Source organism: Medicago truncatula, chromosome 7, assembly GCF_003473485.1.
Source record: "Medicago truncatula cultivar Jemalong A17 chromosome 7, MtrunA17r5.0-ANR, whole genome shotgun sequence".
In the NCBI taxonomy this organism is placed as follows: Eukaryota; Viridiplantae; Streptophyta; class Magnoliopsida; order Fabales; family Fabaceae; genus Medicago; species Medicago truncatula.
In genome coordinates, this window is record NC_053048.1 from 30,362,280 (window position 1) to 30,388,969 (window position 26,690).

General features: G+C 31.8%; 6 protein-coding genes across 7 annotated transcripts; 2 read left to right on the plus strand and 4 right to left on the minus strand.

The window, feature by feature from the left end:
• Positions 1 to 68: 68 nt before the first annotated feature.
• LOC11405498 (probable glutathione S-transferase) lies at positions 69 to 3,159 on the minus strand. The gene is made up of 2 exons (XM_003623126.4): positions 2,516 to 3,159; positions 69 to 887 (listed from the first exon to the last, which is right to left on the minus strand). The coding sequence occupies exons 1-2, from the start codon at positions 2,834 to 2,836 to the stop codon at positions 534 to 536; spliced, it is 675 nt and encodes a 224-aa protein (XP_003623174.1). The 5' UTR covers positions 2,837 to 3,159; the 3' UTR covers positions 69 to 533.
• Positions 3,160 to 5,785: 2,626 nt separating this feature from the next.
• Positions 5,786 to 8,579, minus strand: LOC11409926 (probable glutathione S-transferase). The gene is made up of 2 exons (XM_003623147.4): positions 8,202 to 8,579; positions 5,786 to 6,337 (listed from the first exon to the last, which is right to left on the minus strand). The coding sequence occupies exons 1-2, from the start codon at positions 8,520 to 8,522 to the stop codon at positions 5,984 to 5,986; spliced, it is 675 nt and encodes a 224-aa protein (XP_003623195.1). The 5' UTR covers positions 8,523 to 8,579; the 3' UTR covers positions 5,786 to 5,983.
• Positions 8,580 to 12,004: 3,425 nt separating this feature from the next.
• LOC11410956 (probable glutathione S-transferase) lies at positions 12,005 to 13,551 on the minus strand. The gene is made up of 2 exons (XM_003623148.4): positions 13,176 to 13,551; positions 12,005 to 12,562 (listed from the first exon to the last, which is right to left on the minus strand). The coding sequence occupies exons 1-2, from the start codon at positions 13,494 to 13,496 to the stop codon at positions 12,209 to 12,211; spliced, it is 675 nt and encodes a 224-aa protein (XP_003623196.1). The 5' UTR covers positions 13,497 to 13,551; the 3' UTR covers positions 12,005 to 12,208.
• Positions 13,552 to 19,286: 5,735 nt separating this feature from the next.
• LOC112416650 (uncharacterized) lies at positions 19,287 to 20,042 on the plus strand. Its single transcript, XM_024770944.1, has one exon. The coding sequence runs from the start codon at positions 19,287 to 19,289 to the stop codon at positions 20,040 to 20,042; it is 756 nt and encodes a 251-aa protein (XP_024626712.1).
• A 1,444-nt stretch (positions 20,043 to 21,486) lies between these two features.
• Positions 21,487 to 23,948, plus strand: LOC11426304 (probable glutathione S-transferase). Of its 2 annotated transcripts, XM_039827544.1 has the most exons (3): positions 21,487 to 21,720; positions 22,912 to 23,270; positions 23,467 to 23,948. In XM_039827544.1, the coding sequence occupies exons 2-3, from the start codon at positions 22,950 to 22,952 to the stop codon at positions 23,809 to 23,811; spliced, it is 666 nt and encodes a 221-aa protein (XP_039683478.1). In that variant the 5' UTR covers positions 21,487 to 21,720; positions 22,912 to 22,949; the 3' UTR covers positions 23,812 to 23,948. The 2 variants fall into 2 exon arrangements, with proteins under 2 accessions (XP_039683478.1, XP_003623199.1); XM_003623151.4 differs by lacking the exon at positions 21,487 to 21,720 and having other exon boundaries at positions 22,715 to 23,270.
• Positions 23,949 to 24,626: 678 nt separating this feature from the next.
• LOC11426305 (probable glutathione S-transferase) lies at positions 24,627 to 26,072 on the minus strand. The gene is made up of 2 exons (XM_039827545.1): positions 25,661 to 26,072; positions 24,627 to 25,238 (listed from the first exon to the last, which is right to left on the minus strand). The coding sequence occupies exons 1-2, from the start codon at positions 25,979 to 25,981 to the stop codon at positions 24,882 to 24,884; spliced, it is 678 nt and encodes a 225-aa protein (XP_039683479.1). The 5' UTR covers positions 25,982 to 26,072; the 3' UTR covers positions 24,627 to 24,881.
• Positions 26,073 to 26,690: the final 618 nt, after the last annotated feature.

Sequence of the window (26,690 nt, forward strand, 5' to 3'; positions counted from 1 at the left end):
AGTCAGTAAAAAAAAAAAACAAAAGCATGATGTGTATTTAATATTTCTCTTTTGAAAATGAACTAGTATATAGAACACATGTGTCCGCACATGTAACTTTATCTGTAATAATTGTTACAAAATATATTTATTAAAAATACATTTGGGAGAGTCCTCACTTATCCAATATGTGACTATTTAACTTAACAACAACAGAGGTGTGGGTTGACTGGGGTGAAGACTTAGAAAGGAACCAAATTATTGGTAAGGAGTTGAAATGCTAGAGTATTAACAAGAACAACAAAATGCTAGAATTTCTTAACCAAGGAGAAATCTTAGGTTGCATATATCTAGCATGACATCAAAATTCAAACATAAACTTTAATTTTTTTTGTGGTGTTCGGGATTCGAACCCAGAATCTTGCATATATTATTGCATTGTCCTTACCAACTGAGTTAAGCTTACGACGACATTCAAACAGAAACTAAAATGACAAACAAGTTATTTAGACATTTTCCTTAAATTTGACAAGTACATGTCACCTTAAATTGATCTATTTTGAACCAAAATGACTTTCATAACGAGCTTTGTAGAAGGCCAAAAGGGTCTCTCTAGGAGGCAGTTTTTCCTTGACAATTGGGTGATTGTTGAATTCTTGGCTCCAATTGTAAAGCTTTGGAAATTCTTCACTTGTGAACAATTTCAGTCCAAATGCTTCTTGTATAATAGGAATCCAAAAAGCTATGAGTACGGCTGCAATGTCAACAAAGCCAATCTCCTCCCCACCAAAGAATTTGTCTTTGAGCTCATTCTCAAGAAATTGAAGAGCCTCTTTTGTTTCCTCAATACTCTTCTCACGTTCTTTCTCATCAAGAGTGAAACAAGCTTTCCGTACACCACTCAAACACTGCAAAAAGAAATGTTACGCACATAGTAGTATAAGTTCATTAATTTGCTTTTTTTATATAAGAAGTTTTCTATGGTAACTTTCTTTTTCTATGGTAACTATTAATTTGCAAGTATAGGGTAAGGCATATGCCACTCTTAAAGAGTTGTGGATAACTTATCTAACAATCATGAAAACTAATCATATGAGTAGATTTTGCAAATGGTTTCACAAACTAATTTTTACTATAGTTGTAAATTAGTTTATGTGGCTCATTTTCATTGGTTATTGAAAAAATTAATCACAGTTCTTCAAGAAATAGTTTAGAAAAAACATATTTGTTATTCTTACGTTAATTATATTAAAAATCAATTTGAGATTTATTAAAGAACTCTTCTTCGAGAAGAGAGTGGTAAGATCTAATTTTAATGAGAAGGGGACACCCTATCCACCCAACTCACATCTCTCCATTATCTTATTTCTCGATAAATGATATTTATACAATCACTTTTTAACAACTTTTGGAACAACCGTCTCTTTTATATTCGCATGTGTTTTTATCCTCTCTCTCTTCTTCTCTCTCTCTATTGTTTTTATCCAATAAAAAAAGAGAAAAAGTGGTTTTCAAAAAAGTTGTCTAAAATTGATTGTATAAAAATCTTTCTTCTTGTTTCTCCTCTCTCATTGTTTTATGCCTAGAGAGAACATGTGGTGTGAGACTCCTCCAAGATGTAAAATTGGTGTTAAGTGTTTAAATATTACTCATTTTAATTTAAGAGAGAATAAAAGATACTTCCTCTATCTCATTTTAAATGACATACTTTAAAAATGTGTATTATTCACATAATATATTTTGACAATATTTTTATATTAGGCTAAAATATGGTTTTAGTCCCTGCAAATATGGCTCGTTTTGGTTTTAGTCTCTGTAAAAAAAAAAAATTGTTTTTGGTCCCTGCAATTTTTTTTTGTTTTTTAAAATAGTCCCTGGAGGGACTATTTTAAAAAACAAAAAAATTTTGCAGGGACCTTTTTAAATAAAAATATATTTTGCAGGGACCAAAAACTACAAAATCGGTTTAGTCATCATGTGCCACGTATACAAATCATCACAAAAATGGGGTCAGAGACTATTTTAAAAAACAAAAAATTTTGCAGGGACCAAAAACAATTTTTTTTTTACAGGAACTAATACCAAAACGAGACATATTTACAGAGACTAAAACCATATTTTAGCCTTTATATTAATATACAAAGACAAAAATTGGTGTATAAAATATTGAATTTGTCTCAACGAATATTTTCAAAATCCAATTATCATAATTTTTTTAATATATTATTAAAGATATTTAAGATTAAAATTATGCATTTTAGAAGAATATGGCCCAATCCCTGTGAGCTTAACTCAATTGGTAGGGATATTGCATGTTATATGTAGGGGTCGGGGTTCAAACCCCAAACACCCTATTTCTCCACGTTTAATTGTGTGAGCTCTAGGCAATAGACAGCTTGACAAAAAAAAAAAAGACATGGCCCAAAACACACCTAAGATCTCAAATTTAGTTACACAAATATTTAATGCTAACTTAAGTTGGATATTTGAACTTGACTAGAGTTACACAAAGAAAATAGAAGAGGGGAGTAATTACCTTGTCATCTATGAGGTTGGACCAAAATCGAACCAAGGCTCTTTGGTATGGATCAGAAGGCAATATTGGATTTTGTTTCCAAGTCTCATCAATATATTCAAGAATCACAAGTGACTCTGCTATAGGCTTATCATTATGAATAAAAACAGGAACCTTCTTATAAACAGGGTTGTATTTTTTGAGTGTATCACTCAAGTTCCCAAACTTCTCTTTCTCGTATATATATTCAACTCCCTTCAATTTTAGAGCAATCTCCACCCTTGTTACAAATGGACTTTCAACCAATCCAAAAACCTTCACCTCTTCCTTATTTGATGCCATCGTAGAGCTTGATCAATTATTTACTCAAACTACAGTTTTTGGATCGTTGATTGATTCCTAAGATTTACTTTTATATATAGAGCAATGATTAATCTGTTTGAATATTAGGTGCAAGGATTATTTTTAAACAAAAAAAATGGTAGTCAACTATAGAAAACTAATAAGATAATACTAGAAAACTATAATGACTTTGAGTCTTAGAATTTTTTATTGGACTATCACAACTCCAAAAAATTAGTTTGCAACGTGAGAACTATCTCTACTTAATTATAAACATTTATTTAAATCATATCACTTTATTAATGAAAATTGTCTTCAAATTTCTTTACATCTATATTTTTCAAATGAAAGAAATAGAGATAATCCTCCTCCAAAGAAACGACCCCTCATCTAAAATTTTCTTAAATGAAAGTCATGGCCTAGACAGTTCACTTTTCCTATATGAGAACGGGAATGTCCAAAAAAGTGACGTAAGGGATTACGTAACTATAAGCAATGAATATCAAGAAATTTTTGGCCAAACACAAGTGCAAGAGTTTTTTCCTTACACGCGGTGAATTATGAAGATAAAAAAACTATATACTATGATTATGTTTAGAAAGTCTTTTTTATTTTAAAGGAGATTATGTTTAGAAAGTCATACGTTAAAATATACACCATCCAGTCACTATTATAAGCAAAAATCAACATTTTAGATTCATTCATTAAATGATGTATATAATCTATAATAAAGATTTACTTAAAGGACCCCTTATATAATTTAACCTATTTTGTATTTATCAACTAGTTTAACGGCTTCCTTAAAAAAAACTAGTTTAACCGCTTCTTTAGAAGAAAAAACTAGTTTAACCATGTTATAAAATTAACAAAGTATTATCAAAAGTTGTATCGTATAGAATAGTAGAGAGAAAGAGAAAAAGGGAGAAGAAGAAAGTATATTGTTTTACTTCACAAGTGTGTACTTTACATTACAACTTGAGTCCTATTTATAGGATACAAATAGTAAGTGAATGATCAAATTTAATTAAACATCACTAAGAATCCACTCACTAATGGGAGTTATAAGAATATGGAAGATCAAGGATATGGACATCCACTAATATTCATAACATTTCTCATTGGATGTCCATCGAGGATATGCCTCATTAAAACATTACTAGAGAAAAACCCGATGGGATGAGATATTGTCTTCATATGGAGTGTTAGAAAGAGTCTCCTTATAAAACTAGAAAATCACAAGTTTTTTGTATGTGTGAAATCATAATCCTTAACAACGAGCATTCTCCACTTGCTAACATTTTTAAATGATCGGATGATAGTGTTGTTTCTTTAAGATACAAATTGTATTTTTGACTTTGCTGCAATATTTGTATTTACTAACATTGACAAAAATAAAATACCATGATATATATAATATGCAAAACGCATTAGTGTCCTTACTATGATAACACTAGTCTTGTGTCTCGTTTATTCAAGGCATGATATTTCCCTTAGTGTGATTTTTTGAGTTCTAGGCTTGGAGCTAATCCCAGCTATGTATGGCGAAGTATATTCAGTGCTAAAATTGTGGTTAAATAGGGTGCTAGATGGAGGATTGGTTCCGGTGCTAGTGTTCCTTTGTTTGGTGCTTCATGGCTTAAAGATGGATGTTCCCTCTCAACACAAAGCCTTCTTTATGAGCCACTTGCTCATGTCAAAGTTCAATACATCATCGAACCATTGAAAAAGGTTTGGAATGCTGCCTTAATTTCTAATCTGTTTGATCATAATACTTCCTAGCTTATTTTAAATACTCATCTCCTTCCTCTTGTTCATGAAGATAAAATTATTTGGAAGGCTGAGAAAATGGTAGTTATTCTGTTCATAGTGCATATCAAATTTGTGTTACAAAAATTGCAGATAACTCTCATTTGCATGTTTCGGGTAAGTGGAGTTCGATTTGGAAGCTTAAGGTCCCTCCCAAGATTCAAAACTTTGTTTGGCGTGTGTGTCGGGGTTGTTTCGCTACACGTGCACGCCTAAGTAGTTGTGGTATTCATTGTCCTAATGATTGTGTGGAACTAATTATGAAGATATCATTCATGTCTTATTAGAATGTTCAGGTGCGATGCAAGTGTGACGGGAGGTTAACTTATCGGATATTATTGATAGAACTTTACGTCAAAATTATAACATGAATTCTTTGATCTTTTCTCTTCTTGACCAACTGCCGTTTGCGCAAAAAGAATTGTTTGTGATGATCATGTGGAGCTTGTGGAAGCGTAGGAATTTAAAATTATGGCAACAACAAAATGAAACGCGTATGCATGTTGTTGAACGAGCCCGCCACCTCTTAGATGATTGGAGAACCGCCCAAGAAGTCAGATCGCACAAAGCGACTGGCATCCCTGCACAACCGAACATTGTTATTCATGGTCCTGTCATCGAGTGGACGAAGCCGACATATGGTAGGTACTAATATAATATTGATGCCTCCTTTTCTAACTCTCTAAATATGGTAGGTATTGGCATATGTATTTGTGATGTTCATGGTGAGTTTGTCATGGCTAAGATAGACTGTTTCTCTCCTCTTTGTGATGTTGATGTCGGCGAGGTTGTTGGACTTCACATGGCGTTACAATGGGTGGCTGATCTTCATTATGACCATGTTAATTTTGTTTTGGATTCCAAGTCTGTTGTTGTACACTTTAATTCAAACCTAGGTGATAGTAGTGAACTAGGTTGTATCATTCAGGTTTGTAGGCAGTTGTTTGATTGTAATTTTCAGAACTCTCATATCGAGTTCAATAGGAGGCAAGCCAATGGGGTCGCTCATGAATTAGATAGGGTAGATCCATCTCATGCTAGCTCCCACATTTATGATGATGTACCGTCATATATCCGAGACTTGATAGTTAATGAAAAGCAATGATTTCTTCCAAAAAAAAAAGGTATATTCGGTCAGAAAAAGAGCAAAATATAAGACATCATACCCTCTCATTATACTTCCATGAGGGATAATCCCCATGGAAATTTTATTACAAACTGAAATCCAAGGCTCAATATATCTAATTTGACATGAAAAATCAAACATAAACAACTAAATGACAAACAAGTAGTTTAAACATATCTCTTTAAATCTCCCCAAAACATATGACTAAAATTAATCTATTTTGAAGCAACAAGACTTTCATAACGAGCTTTGAAGAAGGCCAAAAGTCCTTCTCTACGAGGCAAGTTTTCCTTGACAATTGGGTGGTTGTTGAAGTCTTGACTCCAATTGTAAAGCTTAGGAAATTTCTCACTTGTGAACAACTTCAATCCTGTTACTTCTTGTACAATAGGGAACCAAAAAGCTATGAAGACCGCAGTAATGTCAATAAGTCCAATATCATCTCCACCAAAGAACTTGTCCTTGAGCTCATTCTCAAGAAATTGAAAAGCGTCTTCTGTTTCCTCAAAACTCTTCTCACGTTCCTTCTCATCAAGAGTGAAAGCAGTTTTCCATGCAGGAATCATACACTGGTCTCACAAATTAAGGTCATTATAAAAATTAGGCATGTAAAATAAAAGTAAGAAAAAAGAATAAATGTTATGTTCTGTTGAAATTTGGGGCCGCCTAACTCATCCTTACAAAACCGGCTTGTAAGGTGATGATTGTCTTCTCTTTATATATGAGACTTGAGTTTTTTCCAATACACCCCCTCACGCCCATCACTCTTTGGGCTTGGTGCGTGAATAGGTAGGTAACCCTTGAATTCGACAAACTCTAATACCATGTCAAAATTTGGGGTAAGAGTCTCATCTATCCTATGTGGGACTTGGGTTTTTCCCAATACACCTCCCTCACGCCCAGCACTCTTTGAGCTTGGTGCATGAATAGGTAGGTGACCCTTGAATTTGACAAGCTATTATACCATGTTGAAATTTGGGGCCTAACTCATCCTTACAAAACCAACTTGTAAGGTAAGAATTGCCTCCTCTTTATAAACTGTCATCAAAAGTCTTATTTATCCGATGTGAAACTTGGGTTTTTCCCAATATGTTTCTTGAGTTGGTAGAATAAGAAAATAAACACCAATTGAACACCAATTTCTTACGTTGTGAGAGTATTGCACCTTCCATTAGCCAGAACATTTGTAGATATGTTAAATTGTTATGTTATTCGTTCAAATTATGTTCCTTAAGTTGGTAGAACTCAAATTATGTTCAACTTAAGAGCGTACTCGTTCTTCAACAAGATAGTAGTAAGAATTTTTTAAGGGTGTGTAAAAGATGAATGTAAAGTGAGAGAAAAAATAATAAATCCTTAGATATTGGTTCAAATGTGCTGTTTGTAATATTGGTCTCGTGAAAATTATAAACTATAAAATAACTTACTTTTAATTTGTTTTTAATCAAATTACATCATAAGTCATTTAAGTTATTTAATAGTAATCAATTAGTTTAGAGTTTTTTTTCGTACCACTTATATCATTTAAGTTATTTTCCTTCAAACAAAATCATTTAAGTTATTTAATTGTAACAAATTAGTTCTTTAAATATTTTTCGTAACGCTTAATTCTTTTATGTTATTTAATTGTAATTTTTAAGCTCCAAATAACTTAAATAACCTAATTGATAAAAAAATAAAAAAACTTGAAGATTTAACTTGTTAAAATTAACTAATATAAATGACCTCCTTCAAATAAAAACAAAGATAAAAGATCTAAGTGGTACGATAAAAATTGAAAGAACCAATTTATTATAATTAAATAACTTAAAAATTCTCTAGTGTAATTTAATCTTTTTTAGTTTTAGTATAGTTTTGTTCCAATCGAGTTGATCAGATTTTAGATGTCTCCTTAAGAGGAGCCTTGGACTTCCACAAATTTACAATGTTGCTGAAGTCTATCCCCTGCACTAGACCCATATTGGTTAAGATAGCTTATTCATACACCTCATACTCTTGGTTCGATTAAGCAAATCTTATAAACTAATTAAATAAATTGTAAGTTATATAAAAACTATAATTATAACAATATTTTAAATTTTAAGAAATATACTTAAATTAAGATAAAATTTTATCTACATAAATGTTTAGTATCATAGTGAGTATGATAGAATCACAATAACCCACAAGAATTTTTTAAAAGTTAAACTTTGTAGTTTCTATAAAATCACAGTGGATTATCGTAATTCTGACATATCTTTCGTGATACTAAAGACGCACAAAGATTTTTAAACTATCAAAATTTTATTTTTTTAAGAATAAGCAATCAAAATTATTGTGTTAATTAATTAAAGTAAAATAAATGGACTTGACATAAAAAATTAACTTACTCAAAGATTTCATCCTAATTAAAGTTGGATATAAATCACTAAAAAAAGAGATGATTGAAATTACCTTATCATCTATAAACTTGGACCAGAAACGTGCCAAGGCTCTTTTATAAGGATCAGAAGGCAAGATTGGATTTTGTTTCCAAGTCTCATCAATATATTCAATAATCACAAGAGATTCTGCTATAGGTTTATCATTATGAACTAATACAGGAACTTTCTTATAAACAGGGTTGTATTTAATGACTGTATCACTCAAATTCCCAACCTTTTCTTCCTCATATCTGTATTCAACACCCTTCAACTTGAGAGCAATCTCCACCCTTGTTGAAAATGGACTTCCCACAAGTCCAAAAAGCTTCACCTCTTCCTGATTTAATGCCATCTTAGTGCTTCAACTATTTGCTCTAACAACTGTTTTTGCTTGTTTGATTGATACATTTGTACATAAGATCTACATATATATAGACCAAAGAATTATTTTTTTGTTTGACGATTAGATACGTAAGTTTTTTTTTTTACAAAGTCGAAAATATATGTTTTTTTTTCTGTGAAAAAAAGACCAAGTTGAACGCAAATTCCTAGGATTATATTTTACCATTTTACAAATACGAAGTTTTAAATGTCTTTGAGCGATGACTAGTCTCTATAAGAAACTTTGTGGGGGACATATAAGATGGATTATATCCTTCTATTCAAACTAAGAATCTATAGAATTCTTTTTATATATAAAACAAATAATAAACACCATTTAACATTTATTATGATATTGATATTATCGGTTAAGCTCGATCTCTACTTGCAAGAGCAAGTATGGAAGAAAATGTAACCAAGTTGTTTGCACTCCGGTGGTAAGGAGCTCCTTCTAAGGACGTATCCGAGGAATATCAGATTTGATTCTCAAGGGAAACAACGTTTGGCCAGTGCGCATGCAGCGCCTTGTTATGAAATTTATTAGTCTATTTTTAAGATATTTTTAATTTAAGTTTTTAGGTTTTAATAATTAAAATTGAAAACAATAATAATACAAAACCACAACAACAACAAAAAAAAATGAAAAAATGGTCTTCATGAGTTTGGCATTTCAATTGACAAACTCGTTGCCACGTCACCAACGAGTGCGCCATTTCATTTGGCATACTCATGCTTCAAAATTTTAACTAGGGCATATTGGTATTTAAATTTTTAAGTAGGACAGATTGGTAATAAAAACTCGCAACTAGGGCATACATGAAAAAAAAACCAGATAAATTACTGATTTTTAAAGACTATCGAAATAAACTAAATTTATTACTTTCTTCATCTCAAAGTATATATCCTTTTAAAAAAAAATATTTTAAATTATACGCCGCTTTACAATACTAATAAAATATTAATGGTATTTTTCTATTATATTTTTAACTATTTATTACTTTTTTTCTTTAATTCTTTCATTTATATTTCTCATATCATTTATTAAGGACAATATCGTAAAATAACTCATAGTATTTTTTTTTTTTTATCAAGTAACCTAGTGGCTAGAGAAATTCACCTTAAAGATGAATAAGTAGGGTGTCCGGGTTCGAACCTCGGCCCATGCACATATTGTGCATTATCCCTTACCAAATGAGCTAAGCTCATGGGGACAACTCATAGTATCTTTTTACCATACAAAATTAATTACATTTTTTAATACGTGTGAAATGTTCAAAACATCGTATAATTGAGAATGGACTCAGTAGTATTTGATAAAGATGATACATCCATTTGGAATTAATAAATTGATTCAATGCAAGTTACAAATATTACTTCAAATTAAACTTATATTAAGAGATATTTTTATTTTTAAACACTTATATTATGATGTGTTGCACAAGGCAAGGATCCTAGTAATAAATCTTTGACTACGTTGTACCAAAAAAAGAATTTTTGACTACATTAAAATTTGATGTAAGTGATGACGTAAACGTAAGTAATGAGTATATGGATAATTTTGGCAAAATCGACACGTAAGACACATACGCGCTTTAACCACCATGAAAGAACCGATGTATTGGCACCCACCTCCCTTCCATGTTCCTTCTTCCTCCTACACACTTCATTAAGTTCGGTTTGACTCAATCAAATTTATATCGGCTTAAAATTCAACTAGAGTTGTCATAAATTTTCATTCCAACTCAAACTTGATGACTTGACTCAATAACAAATGTTCAAAGAGTATTGTTTAAGGATACTTGTTTAAGTTATAATCCTTCAAGAAATATTGTTTTCTTTTTTGGGTAAAGAAGGAATATTATTTAAGGATATTTGTCAAAAAAATATTTGTTAAAGTTATAACCGTATAATTTCTAATATAAAAATTATTATTTTTAAAAACTTAAACAATATCTTTAGAGTATTTATTAGCCTTTTTCATAGATTTAACTTGTTAGCTGAAAAACTTAACCAAAAGAAAGAAAAAACTACTCTAGTACCCCAACGTGTATATTATTTTATAATACCAATGCACTATATTGATATTTTTTTCCTTGTTATAATTTTACAATTAATCTCTTTAATTTTTTAATGTATCTTTCTTATACCATTATTAACTAATGATATTTTTGTAAAGTAACTCATATTTTTGTACTTCATATAATATTAATTTCATTTATTAATTTATGTAATATTGCCAAAGTGGTATATAATTTGAAATAGAGAGAATAATCGTAGCCAAAGAGAGACAAAACCACTTATAATTGGTCTCAAAATCACATAAAATTATAGATGATTTTGCTTCCTTTATAGATGAACGTATGCTTCGCCTCCTCTTGTAAATAATCTTGCTCCCTAGTACACTAAATTGTCGATGTGAGATCATCTTGCTGGTTTGTAAGCTTGTATTTATTTTTATTTTTTAAAAAAATTGTGTGTTCAAAAGCATCTTAGGTCCGAGTCTATGATTCCTACCTACAACCAACCATAATTTAGAACACACAATACCTATAACCAACCATAATTTCTTGGCTTAATAGCACTTTTAACCCTTTAAGAAAAAAACTACAAAATCGCTCCTTAAATTTTGCATTTGTGGCAGTTTTGGCCCCCAAGATCAATTTTGATTCGGTCTACGCTGACGTGACGCCCTAATTGAAGTGTCATGTGTCATTTTTTTTTACCAAAACTTGATCTTAGGGACCAAAACTGCTACAGTTGCAAAACTTAGAGGACGATTTTTGTAGTTTTTTTTTTCTTAAGGGGCCAAAATCGCAACTTCGTGAAAGTTAGGGGACAAAAACTGCTATTAAGCCTAATTTATTTGCCAACGCTTTAGCCAGGAATAAAAACACACAATTTCTACCTATAACCCATATGGTGTGTGTCTCACTTTAGGATTTTACTTCACGATACTTCTTTGCAACATAATTCTACATATATGTGGCTTTGGCAAATCGATCCGAGTGATGGTTATTCGATCAGAGGTGTGTATCAGATGCTTCCCAACTAGGAGTATGCGCGATCTTAGATGCTACTACATACTTCATTTGGCATAAGCAGGTTTCCTTGAAGGTTTCGATTTTGGCTTGGAGACTCTTACAAAACAGGTTACTGACAAAGGATAATTTGTTGGTGGTGGTATTCTTTCTCACGACAATCAATTATGTGTGACTTGGTGTGGTGGTTTGGAAACTGCTCAACATTTGTTTTCATTTTGTCCTTGTTGTGCTTCTCTTAGGGACCTTGTTAGGTTTTGACTTGGCATTTGTTCCGTTGTTCGGTACTATTTACATAAACACACTATTCAGTTTTCTTATTTATCAGGCGGTTTGCGAGCAAGTCAATCTTTTTTTTGCAGCTAGTTTGACTTTGTTGTATATGTTGATTTAATTATAAAGTGATGACATGTTATTTTCCAGGGAATAAGGACTTTATTATTTATTAATTAAAATAGTGTAAACAAGGACAAAACCCTAGACTTCTTAAACAATGAGAAATCATAGGTCGCATATATCTTAATTGAAATAAAAATTCAAATAAAATTAACTAAATGACAAACAATTAATCCAGACAATTCTCCTTCAATTCCCTAAATATCTATCACCTTAACATAATCTATTTTGAAGCAAGAAGACTTTCATAACGAGCTTTAAAGTAAGTCAAAAGTCCTTCTCTAGGAGGCAATTTATCCTTAACAATTGGATGGTTGGTGAAGTCTTGACTCCATTTGTAAAGCTTGGGAAATTTCTCACTAGTGAACAAATTCAAGTTTGTTGCTTCTTGTACAATGGGGAACCAAAAAGCTATGAAAACTGCAGCAATATCAACAATTCCAATCTCTTCTCCACCAAAGAAAGTCTCCTTAAGCTCATTCTCAAGAACTTGAAAAGCCTCTTCTGTTTCCTCAATAGCTTTCTCACGTTCTTTCTCATCAATAGTGAAAGCAGCTTTTCGTGCAGCACTTAAACACTGGTTTAAAAAATTAAGGTGATTATAAAAATTATGTATGTTAAAAGTAAGAAAGAAACTATCACATTTGCTAGTTTCACAAAAATTATGAATAAAAATAATGATAATAATTTTATCATATTATTCTTCTTAAATATTGATGTATTCACTATTATCGTGAGTGAAATATAATGACTTGTGACGGATTGGTTGAGTATTTGTTATTGTTACATCACTAAGAACATGAATGACTATGAGTATTCACATGTATATATAATAGTCATCCGATGTTCGTTTCATTGAATAAATATGATATTTGAAGCCATTTTCTATGTGGATATACGCTAGAGAGACATTTAGCGAAGTTTGTGGTATTTACATAAATTTACAAATATCCATATGTATCATGTTTTTCTTCTTTCCCTCTAGAAAATAAAGACACGATAATAACATTCTCGTGATGTCAGTTATTCAGTTAGTAGAGACAATGCATATTATATGTAGGGGTCAGAATTCGAACTTCGAACACCTCACTTATGCACTTTAAAATTGAATATTTAGTTACCAGACTAGTTGACAAAAAAAAAAAAGACACGAGATTTACACAACAAAAAGAATAGAAGATTAGAATTACCTTATCATCTATGAACTTTGTCCAGAAACGAGCCAAGGCTCTTTTGTAAGGATCAGAAGGTAAGATAGGATTTTGCTTCCAAGTTTCATCAACATACTCAAGAATCACAAGGGATTCTGATATGGGCTTATCATTATGAACTAATACAGGAACCTTTTTATAAATAGGGTTGTATTTTTTGAGTGTATCACTTAAGTTCCCTCCCTTTTCTAACTCATATTTGTATTCAACACCCTTCAATTTTAGAGCAATTTCCACCCTACTCACAAATGGACTTGCCATCATTCCAAAAAGCTTCACATTTTCCTGATTTGATGCCATCTTAGCGCTTCAATTCTTAATCAAACAACTGTTTTTGGCTTATTGATATATATTTCTTGCTAATATCTACTTCTATATATAGAGCTAGGATTGTTTCTTTTACAGTTAGAGCTATAAAAAAATTTCAACAAAATTGGAAGTCAACGAGAAAAGTCTATTAAATTAATTGCAATTTGAAGGAAATGTAATTAGTGGCGCCTCCCTTTGACCAAATGTATGTAGGATCACCATTTTTTTTCCTTTGACTCATAAGATATTACTAGTACTAAGTTCCTTATGATAAGTTGTTTTTTTGCAATTCTAACATAATGTTAGAAAAGAAAATGCAATGTGTTTAATTTAGTATTTCATTCACATACATTGTTAATATTAACCACCGTAATGTTAGAAATATTTGACTTCAATCATAATTATTTATAGAGTTTTGCTAACAAGTTCCTCCTTTGGGGCACTTGTTAAAGATACAAAAATAGAAATAATAGTTGATAAATGTTAAGTAGAAAATGTTACTTTCTAAAATTTCAATACATTGAATGCATCATTTTTAAGACAAAACTTCTTCTTTAGTCTTCTTAACTAGTGTCCTTAGGGCTTATATGTACACTTTTGTATATGAATGTGTTTAACTCTAATTTTTTTTATCTTCTAATACACTTAATAGTTTAAACTAGACAAAATTACACACGTGATCACTCAACTACATTTTAGATGATGATTTGGTGTTTTTTTTTTATTTCACATCAATTATGTCCGTTTGCATATAAATTTTCAAGTTTTAAATCAAAAAAATTTGTGCAAACATAGACGAAGGACCGTAGATTTAAAGACTAATAGTTCACGCAGAAATGAATGTATATTCAAATCAATCTAAATGACTAAAATAAATGTAAAAATATCGTTACATGAAATTTAGTTAAGGGACTATGTAAATAAATTTTGCCTTTTAATTATGGTTGTATCTTTTAAAACGGAGTGCGTGTCTATATATACACACACATTTCTTTTTTCAAAATTACTTTATTTACACAAAAAAGATGTTTTTTAAAAGTGCTTTGTATATGGAGTACTCTTTAGAGAGAAGATATTGGATGAGTCAAATGATCTAGAAAATCAGTGATACTTCTCCTACGAAGAGAAAATTCTGACAACATGAGTGCCAAGAAATGACGTAAGGGATTACATAGCCGTAAGCAATGAGATAGAGATTTTTCCCATAAAAAATATACATTTAGAGAATTTTTTCAGCATATAAAAATATGCACATAGATAATTTATAAAAAAAAAAAAAATAACAATAATTAGTCCATTCACACACTAATTATAGATTTAGCCTCGTTCGATAAACGCTTTAATTAAGTGGTTAAAGATTTTCCCTAAAAACAAAAGTGGTTAAAGATTTATCCTACAACTATTTAATTAACTTTCATGGAAACAACTTATTTATTTTTATAACATGTTTATTTATCTTTAATTGTCATATTTTATTAAATAAATGAGTTGTTCTATTTATATTTATAGGAGTATTTTACTATGTTACTGTTATGTTTAATTTCACATAAATGGGATAAGTCACGAGAATAAGAAAAAATTGTAGAATTATGATAAAAATGTTGCATTTGTTGAAGTTGTGATGAAATTGGATTTGTAATAAGAGAGGCTTTCTTCATCGTAAAAATAGTGAAAAATGAAAATGTAACATTTCATATGCGATGTCAAAGGACAAAAATTTATCACCATTATTTAAAAGGAAAATGGTTTTTTTCTATACACATCTCGTTCCAAAACTAGAATATTATATATATATATATATATATATATATATATATATATATATATATATATATATATATATATCAAACATTAAAATACATTTATTTATGGTATATGTTATCATGGTTTTTGGGTGCCAAGCCATTAATTGGACTTGAACCTTTTGACCGTTGATATCTCTCTTTTTTCTTGGGAAGGGTAAAAGGAGAAAAACCCTTAAAAAGTTCTAGATTCGGGGGTCGTTTTCGCTAAGGGAAGGTGTTAGGCACCCGGAGCGATTATGGTACTCCATAAGAACCGTTCTCCTAAGTTTATTTCTACGCTTCATTTTTATTGCCTACTTATTGAAAGAAAAGAAGTTTTATACTTGAGTGAAGAATGGGGGTGAGAAGAAGTAGAATTTTGATTTTATTTCGGCTTGGAGGGGTTAAAGTCCCTTGCCTACGTACCGTTTTACGGGATCAAAACCGGCGTAGTTCTTGCTAAAAAGACTTGTTGTTTTTTGTTTTGGTTGTTTGATTTTAAATTTTGAAAATGATTTTGGAGAAAGGGATTGAGAGGCTTCATGAGCATTAGAGTATGAAAAAGTGAGGGTTTGTTTAGTGATTTTGCAAAAAAGGTCTAAATGATTAGATTTAGTTGAGAATTTTATTAAGAAAATAAAAGGTGAAAAGTTGTTGGAGTTTTGACTCCATTTTTATGAAAAATATTTGAAGCGAGTTTGTTTGCATATTTTTTGGAAAAAAGTTGGATTTTCTCTAAGTGTTTAAACCTAAGCATTCATCTAACCATGCAATCATAGCCACATATCTACGCATACAATCCTAGGCATACATCTAGGGTGAGTGTGTGTGTGCCGGTGCGTCATAGCGTCCATAGTCCATATTACAAAAATTACCTAAATACATTCTATGGCCTCTTTGCCAAGCTACAAACCAATGATAACAAATTACATCACCGAATGAATTAAAACTTGCAAAAATAAATGCTAAGCTAAAGAAAGTGGAGGAGATAGTGAAATGCTATGAAATGTATGGCACATGAAATGAAATGGTTAGTAATCATAAAGCACAAAATAGTAGGAAATAAACAAAAAGAAATTGCATAAGGATGGCAAAAAGAAAGTAATAAAGTGGTAAAAAACCTAAAATTTTTTGATATGATACCTAAATGTGCTTGTGACTCATAATCCTCACATCATGGCAATTTTGAAAGAGATTTTGTTTCAAGCTATGACATGAAATTAATAGAGACACATGCAAGCAAAGTATCACACCAAATTCATAGAGGAATTTGACACTTTATTTCTTAAGACAAACACTTGTTGCTTGCAAAACAAGAAATTTACAAAATCATATCCAAAAACAGCAAAAAAAGCACATGACCAGAGGCATATTCATCACAAGATTGGATATCATTTATTCATGTCACATATCAAAGTGTCAAGAACAAAAACATAACCAAAATAATACCAAAAGTGTAAAAACACATGGGAATTAATTCATGCCATTTTACCATTTTTTTTACATGCAAAACACCATAGAAAATACCGAAAATATATCAAGAAACAACTAGGATTTTTAGGAATTTTTTTGTAAAAAAAATGTGAGCAAGCAACAGGTTCAGATAGCAAGAAAAACAGTGCAAATAGCAAGAAAAAAAAACAAAAACGTAGAAAAAACAAAGAATAAAGCCCAAGCCCAAAACCACAGGATCCGGATGCACAGGGAGCGTTGGATTGATCCAGGGGGGGAAACCCTAGATCCAACGCTCAGGATTGAAGGGATTGGACCGGTCTTGAACCGGTCCGGTTCAGTTGCCTATATAAATGCACTAGCACCGGTTTTTTCATTTTTTGCAAACCCTTTCTCTCTCTAAACTTCTCTCTTCTCTCAGACCTCTCACCTCTCTCTAAACTCACCGCCGGTGAGGATGAAGCTACGGCGGAGACCTTGAAGGTCCGCCGGAAACTTCATCTTCTCCGGCGAGCCTATGCACTTTCCGGTGACCTAATTTTCCAGAATTCAAAGATTTTCACATCAAACGATTCGTCCTTTAACCCTAAACACGAATCCAGCAAAGATTTTCTCAAACACAGCTTGAAACGACGTAGATCTGAAAATCTTCGTGCGGTTTTGAAACTAATTTTTTTGATCTTTTTTGAAAGAAAACGTTTAGATCTTTAAGGATCTACATCGTTTCGTCGTTTATCACTTCTCTGGTGCTTGTTCTTGCTTTCAAAACTTGGATCCTTATGGATCTAGGTTTTGGTGTTTACGGTTATGATTTTATCTTTGTGATTCTGGAAATTTTAGATCTGTTTGTTCGTTTTCAAGCAGGTTTAACCGTGATTATAATTTTTTTAAAGAGAAAGATGAGTTTTACCCGAGTTTTGGTTGAAACTTTTGATAGGGAAAATCTTCGGAAAACTTGAATGTTCTTTGACGAATCTTTGATTTTCTCTGGACCGAAAATAAATCGGTTTACCGGTTCTGTTTCTTCATCTTCTCCGATTCTTTCTCTACTTCTCTCTCTGTGATTACGTGCTTGAGCTTGCTTTTTGCTTCTTAGATCTGCGTGAGAGAATCCCTGTGATCAGTGCTTGAGCTTGCTTCAATGTGAGCTCGCACTTAGAATTGCAGGAGAATCTTCAATCCAGTGATGAAGATTCACACGAATCTCTGAGGATTGATGTGAAATTCGTTGATTTCTGATGAACTTTTGAGTTTCTGGAAACGGTTAGGGTTTTGTGTTCTTGGTGTTCTTGAGGAATTCTGGGGAAATTTTCTGTTTTTGATTCAATTGCTGAGAGAGAAAAAATTGGATTTGTGTTTTTTGAGTTGGCGTGTGATTAATGGATCTCTTGTTGACTTGTACAGTAAATGCGCCTTTTATAGGCTGCCATGTGTGCTTCTAAACCAATGAGAAAATGACACCTGTCTTGGACTTAAGGACCTTGTTGCAAAAAGGAAAAATAAAAGGACTAAACTGCAATAATAATAAAAAAGGACTGAAATGGAATTTTCAAATATTTTGGACTAAAATGCAATTTTAAAAAAAGAGTTCTGGACTGAAAAGCAATTTTGGACCTCTTTGAAGACCAAAATGCAAAAATAAAAATAAAATTGAAATAAAATTGGTAACCTGACAAAACGTAAAGTGAAACCTAAAATAAAATCAACAAAAGGACTAAAACGAACCAAAAACTGACATGAGGTATTTCAAAATACCTCCCTGTCAAAATTTTGACAGGAAAAGACCAAAATGCCCCTAGGGACTAAACTGACTCAGATGCAACTTTTTTGAAATGATTTTTAAACAAAGACTCAATAATGATTTGTACAGACAAATTGAAAAGACCCAGAGGCAAACACAGGGACTAAAATGGGTTCCACTGCAGGAAATGACCAAAATACCCTTTTTGCATGGTTTTTGAAATAAAATGCAAGAAAAGTAATGCGACGTTTCAGAAAGTTCTTAAATGACTTGTAATGCAGGAAAAGACAGACAGAGGCAGTAAAATACGTTTAAAAGAGAGTAAAGATTCAGAGTAAAATAATAGAGAATTGACAAATATCAGTGTTAGAAAAGAAATTTGGACGAGTATTTTTAGGTCCAAAATCAGGGTATAACAGTATAGACTAATGACTTATATTTCGATACAACAAAATTAACCTTACAACAAATAAATGACAAAGTTCATGATGATAGGCTTGTTTGGACGAAGGAAAACAATTGTGAGTATTCTCTTAGAAGTGCATATAAAATGTGTATGCAAGAATTACTCGATGTTAATCATTTTAAGGCATAAGGACATTGGGATCTGATCTGGAAGCTTAAAATTCCTTCCAAGGTGAAGAACTTCATATGGCGTGTTTGTCGCAACACTTTACCAACACATTTACGCCTTAAAGACAAAGGGGTTAATTGTGACCCGACGTATGCTTTATCCAATCTGGTGGAGGAAGACAGTTTTCACCTTTTCTTTTGTTGCCCTATAGCAGCTGCAATATTTGGAGAATGTGTGATTTCGTTAATACTGCGAATAATGTGATAAATCAAGGCCAGGATTGTGCAAGTGATATTTTCCAATTGTTGCAGGTGTTACATGGTTATGAGGCAGCGTTGTTCTGCTGCATTCTTTGGAGTATTTGGAAGCAACAGAACAACAAGGTTTGGAATGATGTGATTGAAGCGCATGTTGCTGTTCTGGATCGTGCAAAAGTACTTTTACAAGACTGGAGAGCAGCTAAATTCTATCAGCAACAACCTTCAAGGATACAAAATAACGCTGATACTTCAAAGTGGAAGAAACCAGCTGTAGGTCGATATAAATGCAATATCGACGCCTCTTTCTCTAAGCACTTAAATAAGGTGGGTATAAGAATGTGTATAAGAGACAACACATGTACGTTTGTCTTAGCTAAAACTGAATGGTTTAGTCCGATATGTGAAGTTCATATACGAAAAGCTCTTGGTTTATTATCTGCTCTAGAATGGGTTCACGAGCTTAATCTTGGTCCTATGAATTTTGAGATGGATTCGGAAAAGGTTGTTGATAATTTCTTATCGACAGATCATGATGCAATTGAATTCAAAAATATCATTCAAAATTGTCAATCTCTTTTTAGGAATTATTATGAAAACTCTAAGGTAGAGTTTGTACGGAGACAAGCAAATGAGGCAGCTCACATTTTAGTTAAGGCGGCTACATTGTCAACTAGTTTCCAGATATTATATGTAATACCTGATTGTATTGAGCACATTCAAAAGTGACAAGTATAAAATAAGAAAGAAAAGTCAAAAGTGAGTCTTTTCGTGGAAATTAAGTCCACAAAAGCAAAACACATTCAAACTACTATGCGAAAAAAAGAAAGAATAATTCTACGATTATAATCAATATTATGAATGAGAGTTCTATCATAAAGAAAAATTCAAATGTGAATCTGATAATTATTGTCCTATGTGTATGGAAAAGTACTTCCACGTTGTTGGAACATAATTTGGTCTTGGAAAATTGAATTGCGTGCTTTCAATTTCAAAGGATGCTCACCACCCAAACAAACACGTTAAAAGAGCGAAGACTTCTTAACTCGATTTGTTTCTTTTCCTTTCTTTCAATTCCTCAGCTGGGAAACATAAAAAAGAAAAAAAAGATAAAGATAAAATCTACAATTAATCAAATGAGTTTTGAGAAGGATTTTTTTGTTGAGTGAGATTAAAATGATTTTGGTTGAATGAGATGAAAGTTCTGAAAATTGGTAATCAGATTTTGAGAATTAGTTGGATTTTTGTTTAATGGGTTTTATTTTGAAAAAAAATTGAGAACATTATAAAATGGAAAAAAATCTGAAAAATTAATACTTCAAACTTGAGATTTATAGAGATTTGATGTAATCTATGTCTTACTTGATTGTAGAAATAATGGGAAGAGGGGTTGTTTCAAGAAAATGATAGAGTTTATTGAGATGATTAAGAAAATGACGATTGTTGTTAACAAATTTTTAGGTTTTTGTCATGAAGGTCATATTGTTGAAGATGATGAAGACGTTGGAGATCATCTTATTTCAATTTAGTCCATAATACCACATCACACGATCCTAAGTCATGAACCATTATGACATCGAGCTGCACATACAGGGACCAAACTGGTTGCTTTTCCATATTATTTACTTTCAATTTGGTCTCTACGACACATCATTCATTTTGTTCAGATTTCATGACTTCAAGCCACTTCTCAGATTCAGGACTAGTATTGGTAAGTCAGAGGCTCATCTTGCTCCATAAACAATGCATCAGTTTGTTCTGATGTAAGAAAACCATATCTCTCGGGTTCTTGACATATCATGTTTGACCTACGTGGTTCTTGTGTTATTGTTTAAATTATTACCATGACTAACTTCATGATCCTTCTAAACCATTACCCTCTTTTGGGATTTTGCCTTTTCTACCACGAAAGGCTAAAAAAATGGATAAAATAATGACAAAATGAATAAAAATGACCTTTAATGACAAAAAAATATTTTAATACGAGATCCTTACTAAAGTTCAAAGATCAATACTTTTTTAAAAAATAAAACAAAAAGAGAAGTCAAGGGATCGATTGAGTGATCAAAGGACAAATACACACATGGATATACTTAAGAGACATTTTATATTCTAATTTTATAAAGGATTTGGATTGAGCTTTAATTGTTTTATATTATAAAATGATGAAATAATATTCCATTGATTACATAAAAATGAGAAGAAATAAAATATGGGTACAATTCACAAGTTTTTATATGCTATGATCCTATTTATTCATATAACTCTTGTTGTAAGTGGAAACTTTTTTGAATTCTTTCACAAGTGCACTCAGGACAGTGATTGTCCATCTCTTTTATGTAGAAACAAGTCTGAATTACCAAAATGTATTGCTGGGTTCATGTGTCGTTGTCCTAATGTTTAGTAGGTTAGTAAAGGAAATATGATTCTATAATGTTCCCTCAAAAAATGATTCTATAATGTAATCATTTATCATTTATTCTAGTTTTTTGATACAGCATATTTATCCTTTATCTATAGTCCTACATTTCGCAAGTGAACATATATTATCAAGCATTTTAATGGTATTATCATTTTCTATTATGCATACAATTATAAGCACACAACTAATGAATCTATTAGATATTCATTTTCTTTATAATAAAAGAAATAAAATACAGCAGCTACATTCATTATCAATTGATCATGTTTATCGGACCTAAGCATCAACAAATGGACCACAACATTATTATATTTTAATAAGACCAAAACCTACGGTTGATTGTAGCCGACAAAATAATAATAAAAAAAAATCTGACACTAAATCCGAGTCGTCCTTTGTTTTTCGCTCGCCCCAATTTATCGAATGAATTTTGCGCTTCTTTTCATTTGTTCCCCGCCAAAACTAAGTAACCATGCCTCAATGTCTCTGCAGCATCCTTCTAAAATCTTGGAGTACCTTATGACAGAATAATAGTACAGAACAAACATTATTTGAAAAAAATATAACAAGTTTTTTTAAGCATTTTTTATTCTTTTTGGATAATCAGTGTAACAAACCAACATTATTTGGATACAACTAAGGAAGCATTTTATTAAAGTACTATTTTTCATTGTCAAAAAAAATTATGTTGAGTTTTTGGCTTTTTTTTACTCTCTTTTGCATGTTTATACTCTTACAAGGTGCACTTAGACATTATACGTGCACTTCAAGTAATTGACATAACCAAAAATTTCTTTAATTTTATTTGTTATTTTTATCCCTCTTATTTTATGAATCTTGTTCTTTTCTTGCACCAAATTACGACTCATATCTCGTTACTGTGAAGAGAATCATTGTTTTATTAATTTTCCTTTATTGTTACTTTATCCTTGGACTCATATTCAGACTCTCACATCTCACGTTATACTTTGTTTTTGTTCTTTTGGAAAGATTAGAATATTTGTCAGTTAAATTACTCTTCTTGTATCTATAAGACACACATTCTATTATGATGTTAAAATATACAGATAAACGAGACTGACGCGGTCTCAATCGTAATTAAAATAAAAGTCGCGGAGACCTCTAAAACTTTTATATTTCGGGCTGATTTTTTTTTAACTATGATTCATACATTAGTTGCGAAAGTCAAGAGAGTGTTGCAAGGCTATGGTGTGATGGCTGCATCTGAGGAAGAAGTGAAGCTTTTAGGTTCTGTGGGAAGCCCATTTGTTATTCGAGTTCAAATTGCCTTGGAATTGAAGGGTATTGAATACAAATATTCGGAAGAAAAATTGGGTAACTTGAGTGAAACGCTTCTCAAATACAATCCAGTTTACAGGATGGTTCCTGTTTTTGTTCATAATGGAAATCCCATCTCAGAGTCTCGTGTGATTCTTGAGTACATCGATGAGACTTGGAAACAAAATCCTATCTTGCCTTCTGATCCTTATCAAAGAGCCTTGGCTCGTTTCTGGTCTAAGTTCATTGATGACAAGGTAAGTAACTCTAGTCTCTTCATGAAATTATGTTGCTTATGAACTATAAAGCATCGACGCTTCTGATTGAAGGCATGTCTGGTGTTCGTCACATGCCAGTGTCTATTATGACATCTGTCATATGTAAGTGTTAGTATCATGTTTTATATCTTTCTAATTATTTTCTGATGTATATTAATTTAATTTGTGAAATCAGTGTGTGGCTGCTGCATGGATGTCGGTTTTTATGCCTGATAAGAAAGAACGCGAGAAAGCTAGTGAAGAACTATTGAAGGCTCTACAGTTTCTTGAGAATGAGTTAAAGGACAAATTCTTTGGAGGACAAGAAATCGGCTTTGTGGATATTGCCGCTCTCTTCATCCCTTTATTCCAAGAAGTAGCAGAGTTGCAGTTGTTCACAAGGGAGAAATTTCCAAAGCTATACAAATGGAGTAAAGAATTTAACAACCATCCAATAGTCAAGGAAATTATGCCTTCAAAAGATCAACAATTTGCATATTTCAAAGCTCGCGCTGAAAGCCTTGCTGCTGCATCAAAATAGAGTTATTAGTTGTTTGAATTTCATTTCAAATGGAATATAATCTATGATTTCTCATGTGTAATAAAGATCCTGAAGTATTATTGTCACTCACTATTTTAATCAATGAAAGACTGTTGCAAGTTTAAAAAAAAAAAAAAGGTTTTTGGTTTTCAGTTGAGTTCAATGTTTCCTCGTGAAGGGGCAACTCAAATGTCGCAATTAGGCAACTAGGGACGGATTGCAATAAAGGAAGAATTTCCAACACATCCCCTCATGATTGGACCCAATAGGCCTGAAGCATGGCAATGTGGAATCCCAATGGTAGGTCTTGGATAGGCTCTGATACCATCGTAGAGTAGAAATTGTCGATGGGCCTAACACAACCTCACAAAACCGGCTTGTGAGGTGAGGATTTCCCCCACTTATAAACAGATTGTTAGACCATCTCTTATCCGTTGTGAGACTCTTTAACATATTTTGATTTCTGATCATAGTTAATAAGACTAAAATCAGTCACTACCTTCCATTAGTTGAAACATTCGCTTGATTATGAAGAATATAGTGGATATTGTTAAAGTTAAGAATCTTTAGATATTCCTTTGATTATACAACTTCCTAGATTGATTGTATAACTCCTAGAGTATTTAACTTCCTAGGCTAGTGCTTACTAATTAAGCATTCAATGCACTTATTGTAAAACCATTATAAATACAAGTTGTGTGATCTCATTATAGACGCACAGAGAGCTTACACGGATTTCACATATTTTACAGATATAATATGTAAATCATGTAGCCTAGTTTCATACAGGGGAACAAGTTAATTTGGATTTAGGGTTAGGACAAATTTTGCATATAAAAAATCAGATTACAAAAGAATTTACATATCTTTGTTATCCGAAACAAAAGTTGATTACAAGCATTGCAAAATCAGAGCTATGACAACAATATCCTTAGATTTCACATGGAGAAATCTCACATTATAAAATATTATTCAGAAATGAAATCCTAACAACAAGAACTCAATAACAGATAAGAATTCATAAACATAAAATTCTGACTCTCGATATTCTATATCAGCAGTACATTGATCTATTTTGAAGCAGCAAGAAGGCTCTCATAGCGACCTTTAAAAAAGGCGAAAAGAGGCTCTCTTGGAGGAATAGTTTCCTTCACAACAGGATGGTCAAGAAATTCTTGACTCCAATTGTAAAGCTTTGGAAACTTTTCAGCTGTGAACAATTGCAACCCTATTATGTCTTGAACTAGAGGGATCCAGAATGCTACGAAAACAGCAGCAATATCCACAAAGTTAAACTCTTCTCCTCCAAAGTACTTACCCTTCAGCTCATTCTGAAGAAACTGAAGAGCCTCAGTTGTTTCTTCGACATTCTTCTCGCGCTCTTTCTCATCAAGTGTAAAAACGGATTTGGATGATGCGGACACAATCTGATCAATTCACAAATTGAAACATTTGATTAGTACTTATGCTAGAAAACTTAAATAACCATCACAAAATACAAACACTTACTCCCCAATGTTATATACATGTTTTAAAGCTAAGTTTTTCACAAACTAAGAAATGGTTTTGATTAATAAGAAAATTTTAAATATATTCTTACCTTCTTATCGACGTAATAACCAAAAATAGATAAAAATGAATAATTTTCTATGAACACGACAATTAAAAAGAAACAACAATAGGGAGCAACGGTTTAAATAAAGACTTGCGACAGCTATCTAGCTTGTGACATAATGGTTGCATCAGTTATATCTAACCGCGATTCTACGCAATATTAAGGATCGCAACACGAAGACAACGTGTTATAGGAAGTACATATACTAAAAAAAATACTAAAAGAAGAAGTTACCTTGTCATCGATGAATTTCGACCAAAATCGAGCCAAGGCTCTTTGGTGTGGATCAGTTGGCAAAATGGGGTTTTGCTTCCAAACCTCATCAATGTACTCAAGAATCACAAGAGATTCTGAAATGGGCTTATCATTGTGAACAAAAACTGGAACCTTCTTATGAACTGGATTATATTTAAGAAGAAGTTCACTCTTTGTGGCCAAATTTTCTTCAAGAAATTCATATTCAATTCCCTTCAACTTTAGAGCAATCTGTACCCTGCACACAAATGGGCTTCCAGTAGCTCCCAAAAGTTTCACATGTTCCTGATTTGTAGCCATTGCAACACTTAAATTTTCTATGACTTTGATAATTGGTATAATAATTTGTTTTGATGTTTGAGTCCTAAGGTTTTGTGGCCTTTTATAGAGTTTGGAATGTTAATTTAGTAATTTTCAATATAGATATACACATGAGGTGAGAATAATCCGTACACTAAAATAAAAGGGAAAATGATGATGCCTTCCTTATCAAGATAATGGAGAATAAGTGATGTAAGAGGTTACAACAGCAATATATATATATATATATATATATATATATATATATATATATATATATATATATAAAACTAACAAAATAATAATTGAATCAAGTGGGAACACTTAGATTAGGGACGTTTCTATGAAAATGGAGGCTCGACTCTCAAATAAAATTACGATTCTAGTAAAATAATAACACAATTTTTTTAAAAGAACAATCATCTATTTTAAATTGAAAATAAAATCCATAAACATAAAAAATATTCATCATTGTTAATAATATATAGGATTTACGTTAGACACAAGATATTTTGGGGTGTCATAAATGAGATTTCAAAACATTATATTATAGTGATTTTGGATACCAAAATAGTTGTGATGCCAACCTCTATAACTAACCCACGTCTCATTCATCATTTATAAAATAAATTATTAACTACTAATGTATTATGTAAAATGTTCTTTCTCTCACGTTTTGTCTACCACTCATAAAATATCAGGAATGGTC